Genomic DNA, 8,555 nt, shown 5'->3' with positions numbered 1-8,555 from the left:
CCGCTGCCCCGGGACACCGGCCGGGCACGGGGGGCAGCGGGACACTGGCACTGCAGGGGGGGCGGGACACGGACACACCGGGACACCCGGACAGCGGCACCGCGGAGGGGGAGGGACCGGGACACCCGGACACCGGGACACCCGGACACCGGCACCGCCACGGGGGACACCCGGACATCGGGACACCCGGACAGCGGCATCGCGGGGGTCGGGGACCGGGGCACCGGGAACGACGGGGGCAGCCCACGCCCTGCCCTTGTCCCTGCCTTGTCACCCATCCCTGCTCTATCCACCTGCCCTGCCCAATGTCACCTACCCCTGCCCCATCACCTGTCCCTGCCCCATCACCTATCCCCGCCTTATGTCACCTACCTTTGCCCCATGTCACCTACCCCTGCCCTGACACCTATCCCTGCCTTCTCACCCTGTCCTGGACTGCCACCTCCTCCTGCCTGTCACTCCACCCCTTCCCCAAGCTCCTGCGTCCCTTCGTGTGCCACGCAGCCCTCAGCCACGTCACCCAGCCCTACCCCTGTCACTGTGTCCCTGTCCTGTGTCACCACATCTGTGCGCCTTGTCGCTGCCCCCCTGCCTCGCTGGGCTCCTGATGGCAGCTCCATTCCTCAGGACTTGCTGGTCCTGGCGCGAGGAGCAGGGCGGAGGCAATTCCAGTGCCACCGCCACCAAGGGACCACGCGCTGGCCGCAGCAGGGCAGTCACCCGCGACCCATGGCTGCGGCAAGGATGAGAAATCCAGACCCTGCTCCCATTTTTTTTGAGGAAAACTCAAGGAATCCTCAGATCAAGGCTTTGCCATCCCTGCTGAAGGGGGTCTTCTTGGAGGGATGGGAGTGGTGCTCAGCCCAAAAAGCAATGTTTCTCACACTGATGCCACTTGCTGGCTGCCAGCTCGTCAGGGGATTTTCTTTTCTTAAGTTTTCCCAAATGGCAGGGAAATTTCCAGGCCCAAACAAACAGCCACACTTGGGGTTTGTCACTGGCTCCAGCACAGCCTGCCCAGGGGAAGTGTTGCTATGGCTACGGGGAAAAAAATAATATAATTCAGATCCAGCGAGAAGGCTCAGCCGATAGAAGTGCTTAATTAAAGATGAGAAGAAGGCAGGAAACTTCAGACGTGCGCAGAGCAGGGATGTAATCGGCAGCAGGCAGCTGCGGGCAGCTATCGGGGGGACTGCCCATCCTGCCGGGTGCTGGTGCCTCTTGTTTTTGTCTCTTGGCTGGGAGAAAAGGGGATGTGATGTGCTTCCCCCAAATCACAGAGCCCATGGCCCGTTTGGGAGCAGGCCCGTGGGGAGCTGGGGCGGGACAGGATGCTGACTCTGGGCATGGCAAGGGAGATGCTGCACCAGCATCCCACAGGGAGAGCCAGGCTGGGACAGAGCAGTGGGGTGGCCTTCTCCTCCTCCCTGCTGCTCCACGCATCCTTCAAGCACGCACAGAGATGCTGAAGTGTGTCCCAGGTACCTGATTCACATTTCCTGCAGTCTGGCATAGAGATGAGCTGCAAAAAAAGTTTCCTTTTCCCGTTTTTTGGAGCACAGTTTTCCCCAGCAGAGCTCATTGCTTTTCTGTCCCCCTCCCTTCAGAGCAAAGTTTTCCTGGGGGCTGAAAGCAGACACCCGCTGCCTCCATGGGGCTCAGGGATGTGTCCCCAAGGGTCCCCAGGCTGGGGAGAGAAGGGGCACAGGAGAATGTTGGGTCCCCAACACTGCTCCATCATCTGCTCTGTGGGGAGCAGAGCCCCAACCCACAGCAGGGATGGCTCTGGGCCAGCAGCCCAGCATGGTCACGCTGCTCTCCACTGACGAGGAACCAAGATTGCTCCAGGCTGGCACCTGGCAACAAAATCTGGGCTATGGCAGTGCCCTGACTCTGCTCCCTGCTATCCCTGGGGAAGTGCTTCCTCCAGCTGCCCCTGTGAAGCACCCGGCAGGGCAAGGAGGGTTCATGACCTGGGAAGAGGTCTGCTAAGATTGAGAAAGAGAGTTTTAGAGAGGGTTGTGAAGCTTTGGGCAAGGAAAGCAAGTGGGGGTTGTTTAAAGTCAGCTCCCAGAATGGGTGCCTGGGCGCAGCTGGCGGCAGGAGGGGTTGTCCCCTCTGCAGGATAAAAGGCTGGATGGTTCCTTCCAGCCTTCACCCATGTCCTAGCTCTTAAACCATCTCTTATCTGAAAGTGCCATCACATTTTGGAAATAACAGACCATCACACTGCTTACAGAGTCAGGCTTTAATTCAGCAACAAATTGAGATCAGCCCACTGCCATGACCCGCATCACATCGCTCCCCCTTGCTCCACATACTCAGTGTGGCAGGGAAGAGTTTAATTCTTTTCAGCATATGAAATCCTTGCAGTGAAGACTTAAAGCTTTTGGAAAAAAAAAATCCAACTCACCACTACAGCAGAAACCCCTTAATTCAACTGCAGGTTTTCAGTAAAGAGAAACATCTAAGGGAATTTTGATAACTTGAAGGCAAAGCATACGTTCGGCTGCTGAGCTGAGAAAGACAGAACATTTCTAAAAAAGTTTTCTGCTTTCCTTTTATGTAGAAAAGAGTGCAAACAGCAAATCTCATGTAAAAGAAGAGTCTGGGAAACCAAGCCTTGCAAAGGAAACAGGATGGATCACACAATCAGATATTTTTGGTGAGGTTGCATGGCTGTTTCTCAGATAACAGCAGAGATCTCCACTTAAAAACTCATGATATGGTCCAGGCAAAGGTTGTATCAGAGATTTCTCCCCTTGACATCAGGCTTTTATATGAATCACACATGAGGGCATCAATATAAAGTCTTAATCTCCAAGGGGCTGGAGCAGCAGGATCCCATGACCTGGAAAGTTTTCTCTGGACTGATGAGCAAGGAAAAGGAAAGGGCTGGCACAAAGGATGGGCCAGATCAGCTCATGAAACCATGGCTGAGAGAGAGTAAAGGGCTGAGAGAGCTGTGCAGCTCTGCCCTGCACCAGCACAGGTCTTCCACCAGTCCCCTGCCACAGGTGCAGCAGCATGGGACAGCCTGTGCTGGTGGCATTCACTAGGCAGGCAGCACCTGAGCTGATTGCTAATCATAGCACTGAAAAATCCAGGATCAGTCATGCAATTTGGGGTTCTTCTTCCACTGTGAAGATTTTTTATTTTTTCATGCATCTGCCAGCTTATCCCTATGGCTATAGCAGCCTGAATTCAGACACAGGTAAGTAGCAAAACATAGGAATGAAAGAAAGCTGTGGTTGCCTTACAATCTACTCCTTTCAGCCATGGATGTTGCTGGAAAGCTCTAAGTGCACTAAATAAAAGGCACAGCATCAAGGAAACCACGTCCTGCTTCCAGCACAGATGACTTGCTGCACTGGCACCACCACAGCCCATCATACCTGTCAGCTGCTCAAGAGGTAGTTGAGGTCCTTTGGTTTTTGGTATTTTTTCCGAGAATTCCTCAGCCCAGTGGGATCAGTAAGAAATACCAGTGCAAAGTGCTGGGCAAATGTTGGTCCTGATTATCCTGAGCTTTAAGTGCTGGTGCTCTGGTACCCCAGGGCTGTCCTCCAGCCTGGGGGGGGTCGGATGCAGGGTGTACAGCTAAGCCACTCCTTCCTTTCTAACCCGTGGTATTGGCACAGCAAACAAAACCACTGTTTTCAAGATCACAACAGGGTTTATTTCTTCCCAGTTTCTTCCCCACACATTCTTCCCCTTGCATCACTGTATTTCAGACTTTTGAAACTCAGCAGCAGTGAAGAAAAAAAAAAAAAAAGGAATAAAAGCATCTCCAAAACCAGATGAACCTACTCCTTAATTGTATTCCGCTTCTCTCTCCCAAAGCATGAGCAAGATCCTTTCTAAAGTGACCAGGGCATCTTCCTTCTTGCGTTCACAGGGATAAAAATCAGGGTGTTCATGCAGAGTTTGAGCCATCCAAGTCAGCCCTTGGACAGCAAAAAGAAGAGCCTCTAGCTGTTTAAGGGCTCAAATGCTATTTAGGAAATATTTATTTTAAAATGGACATAATTTGCCAAATATTTAGTTGCACAGTGATTTTCCAATGAAATTTTATGTTGTATTGAAGTTGTATTCAGACACAAGTGCATGGTATGGGTTTCACGCTCTGCCTCTGGCACAGCTGGAGAGAGGAGCAGACCCAGCCTACTGGAAGCAGGTGCTGCTGCCAAGCTCCTCATCATCTGAAGCCTGGCTTGAGAAGTACCAGCACAACAGCAGTTTTTTTGGATGCTTCTCTTCACACTGCAGTCAAGCCTGACTCTGATTAATTAATGGAGTCTGCTGAAATCCCAGCCTTAGTTACTCTGGCTGCTCTCTAGCTACAGCTAGCTGCACAGCTGTCTTCCACTCACACTTGAGAGACTTTGTATTTACCAAGTATTAATTAGCTGAATGTGAAGCGCCATTTTCTAGGCAGGGGAAATTATCTGCTCTCTCCCTGCCCTGTAACAAGCCCATACTGGGACAAGTCTGAAAAGGGAGCAGGTAAAAGTGGTTCCTTCTTGCTCTGAACATCTGCCACTTTTCATATTCCACTGCTTTTGCTGCCACTGTTGATAAGCACTTGACTCCTCCTAGACCTGAAAAGGCAACAGGAAGGAGGAGCTGGAGTCTCTTTCCCTTTTGCATATTACCATCAGAGCGGGTCCCTAAAGCTGTGTTGAGTCAAACCCACCAAATGGAAAGAGCTGCTGTCTCAGAGGGCTCCTCCAAGTGCCAGGATCTGCTGAACAAGTTACTTCGCGGGTAGAGCACAGGCAACGAATCCTTCCACTCAAGAAGTTCTCAAGACCAGGCTAGGCAGATATTTGCCAGGATGACCACAGGTATTCCTTCCCAGGAGAAGAGAAGGGGACAGGATGGCCACCCCAAGGTGGCTTACACCTGAAGGGCTACCGTTTTGTGGTAAACATGCATGGCACAACTCTGTTCCTCCTGGTGGCAACATCTGCACCATTAATACAGCAGGTGACACCAGTAATTGCAGCATGAAGGGCTGATGCATGAATGGATGATGTTTTTCCCATCCAGAAAAAAATCACCAGGCTATAATGTCATTTTTTGCCCACAGCTGAAGAAAAGTCATGGAAGGCTGAATGCTGCGATGGAAGGCGAGTGTCAATGGTAAACAACTGATCAGCTAAATTTAGGAAGGCAGATTGGGAGCTCTCCATGAGCTGTTGGATGTCTTCAGTTCAGACCACTGTGTCAACCGAAAGCATTTAGGTATGACAGTGATGGGCTTTATAGAGAACTCCAAGATAAATGAAGGGAAAAAGGTTACCTAATAATTACAGGCACTGTTTCACATGCAGCTGCATCCATAGCTCAGCTTGACCTTTGGGGAACAATGAATAATGCACCATTGTGGTGAATATTCACCCTTCCTTGATAGACCATCAGGTAAAAGAGAGCATGGTGACCTCTCCTCTTTGTTTTTTACTCACTGCAGCTCAATTTCTTCATGTAAGAGAACCAGGGAAGTCAGAAAAATATCATACCTATTCTAAAATAATTTCCACTGTAATTTCACTTCACTAAACTCCACAAACCATTGGTGCTCCAACATCTGCTGCAGTGCCTGCAGCAGAGCAAAGCTGGTGTGAAACAATGGATCAAACTGATCTCTGTCTCGGGACACCAAAAGGTCTCCAGTGCAAGTGGCTGATCTCAGACATCCAGAAACAGAAGGAACAAAATGAGGCATAGCTGGACTGGATCCTGTTTCCAGCTTGGCCACTTTTACAGTGTGCACAGACAAGTCATGTCTCTGAGCTGCACTTTGACCCCTTGTTAAATAGGGCAACAGTGATTCAAAGCTGGAAAGAGAGTGGAGAGGTGTGAAGGGGTGCTGGGGGCATGCTGCATTCTGGGAAACAGCTACTGACTCTGCAGCTGGTCATAAAGAGCCAAGAAATAAGCAAAGAGAGGGCTTTCTGGAGACACCTTCTGGGATGGGAAGGGAACACAACCCCATGCATGGGGATGCAGTGGTTTTCCAAGCTGTATAATCAATTGCAATTCACCTGCTCTGCAGCATTGCTTGTTCCAGACAGATCTCATCTTTAGCCTAGCCCATTTTATGTATCCAGTTCCTCACCCAAAACTTTTTGTAGCTTCAGACACGGCTTTTTGTGGCTTTCCACTGCCTTCAGATCAGGCCCTACTGAAGCATGCCCAGCAGGCACCAACCCTTGCGAGCAGCTCTGGAGCTGGCTCATGGCCTAGGGGCTCCGTGCAATGGGGGAGAGGCTCTGCAGCAGAGCAAGGGGGAGTTGGAGTTCACAGTACCCAGGGGCTCACTGCTGACATAAGGGTTTGGGAATCTGCCAGAGGTCAGACCCCGTTTAAGTGCCTGAAAGCTGTTTTTGTCACTGGGTGTCAACACGGGGATCTTTCTGGGAAAATTCAAAGCAAACCTGTGCACCTGACCAGCTAAAGCACAGGGACAAAACTCAAAGGGTCTGTTCAAAATCAGGAGAGCACAAAGGGACAGTCTCACTGCTGGCTCTCCCCTGGCACTTGCTAGTGTTCACACGTTACAATATAAATCATAGATGTCAGGAGGTCATGGGGAGTTTGTGCTTTCCCCCAGCTTGCCAAGGATGTGTGAGACCAGTTTCTGCAGGGCTTCAGCCCGGACCACTGAGATGCGCAGCACTTCCTCATGGTTGGCTTTCTCCTGACTGTTGTAGCTCATCACTACTTTGTTGGTGATGAGGGAGATCCCAAGGACTCGGAGGCCACAATGCCTGGCTACAATTACTTCTGGGACAGTGCTCATGCCTGTGGTAGGAGAGGAAAGGACCAGGATGAGTCAGGATTTACACCAAAAGATCTCTCCAAGGCTGCAAACTGCTATCCTACCTTCAGTGCATGCCCTTGTCTCATTCCCCAATAGCTCTCTATTTCTGAGCTATGTTATAGTTAAAGGCTGTGATACTTGTAAGGCTCTAATAGCTGTAGCACTAAAGTTACAACCCTGTTCAGCACAATAAACCTCCCACATTTGATTCCTGCGTGCTACGTCTCTCTCCCCAAGATGTGTCAGACTGCTTGCAGCCTTGCTAAGAGAAGTACCGATGTGCTGTGTCATTTGGCTCTTCTCTTCCTTGGCTAAAAAAGCTATCGCAGAGAAAAATGCCTTTGTGGGAAGCTGAACTCCTTTCCACCCCACACAGTGAATCCATAGATATTGAGACTTCCACGAGCCAGGGGTCAAGCTGGAGGAATCATATGGATCATGATGCTCACCCTCCTCATACACAGTTGGGAAGGTAGCTGTGATTGCCATCCCTAAACAATCAAGACTCTTATGGAGGGCTGAGTGAGAGTCACTTGTCTCCCTCATCTGAGCAGGATGTGACAGCTGCTTTCTCAGGGAAGAGGCACAGTGAAAATCCTTACAGTGTCAGAATTTTAAAGATAATAGAAAAGGACTTTGTTTCTGGCTGGGCCCCATTCAGCCCTGCTGAAGTTGAGCCATCTTCATGTAGGAGATTTGTGTTTGGGAAAGAACACAACACTGTGGGGGAACCCTGTCCTGGACAGCCATAAGCACAGAGACTTTTTGCAGATCTGTCCTAGGAGCTGCAACAAGCTACTGCGAAACGAAGCAGAAATGCACAGAGATTGTTTCTCTAGGCCCAAGAGACTTAAACAGAGAGTCAAAGACTGAATAACATCAGCCTTGAAGAGAATTAACTGTTTAATCCATGTGCCCAACCAACCCTACCAGCCCAGCCCATGCAGCTTACCCACAGCATCCGCTCCCAGCGCCTGCAGCAGGCGGCACTCGGCGATGGTTTCATAGCAGGGACCAGCCAGCAGGCAGTACACTCCCTCCTGGGTGAAGCTCAGGAAGCCCAGCTCCTGTGCGCTCTCCATCGCCAGGCTAAGCAGATCTTGTTCATAAGCGTCTGACATGCAGGGAAATCTCACTCCAAACCTGCAAGGCAGTAAAGGGCTCAGCCCTCCTGATATTGCTACTGCTACCTTCCCTCCATCAGAGTTCAGGGATGCTCATCCTTTGGAGAAAAGGGCAATGTTAAGGGCAGACCTGCCACAGATACAACCTCTGGCCTCATCAGATAGTTCTGCCATCATGATGTTCCTGCCAGATCCTCAGCATGCAGAGTTTCTGGCTGTTGGGAGGTCTGGCACTGCTTTCCTACTGCACAAACCCTTCTGGAATGGTCTTTCCAAGGACTCCTGTCTCCAGAGAGCACTGATGGCCAGTTCTATTTCTTCCCAATAACTGCCCATGCTAACTTATAAACACTGTCCATCAGAGAGATCCCACCTCTTGCTTCTCCTGCCCAACAACTTGCAGACAGGCTCCCTGTGGCATCAAGTCACAGAATCACAGAATCATTCAGGTTGGGATATGCCCCCTGGGATCACTGAGTCCAACCATCAGCCTGACTCTACAAAGTTCTCCCCTACACCACATTCCCCAACAACTCATCCAAATGACCTTAAACACATTCAAGGATGGTGACTCCACCCCACCCCACCACCATCCCCCCCCCCCC

At 50.7% G+C, this 8,555-nt stretch overlaps 1 protein-coding gene across 2 annotated transcripts in view; it reads right to left on the bottom strand.

The window, feature by feature from the left end:
• Positions 1-2,233: 2,233 nt before the first annotated feature.
• Positions 2,234-8,555, bottom strand: part of PNP (purine nucleoside phosphorylase) — a 15,414-nt gene continuing 9,092 nt past the window's right edge. For both annotated transcript variants that reach the window (XM_026856522.1, XM_026856523.1), the window contains exons 5-6: positions 7,779-7,969; positions 2,234-6,807 (exon numbers count right to left, since the gene is read on the bottom strand). In XM_026856522.1, the coding sequence (XP_026712323.1) occupies positions 6,590-6,807; positions 7,779-7,969 (409 nt within the window). In that variant the 3' untranslated portion in view covers positions 2,234-6,589. The remainder of the gene's footprint in view (positions 6,808-7,778; positions 7,970-8,555) is intronic.

Source organism: Athene cunicularia (genome assembly GCF_003259725.1).
Source record: "Athene cunicularia isolate RWA chromosome 11 unlocalized genomic scaffold, athCun1 chr11_part1, whole genome shotgun sequence".
NCBI lineage: Eukaryota > Metazoa > Chordata > Aves > Strigiformes > Strigidae > Athene > Athene cunicularia.
The sequence above is the reverse complement of the archived record's forward strand: the minus strand, read 5'-3'. Positions and strand labels throughout refer to the sequence as shown.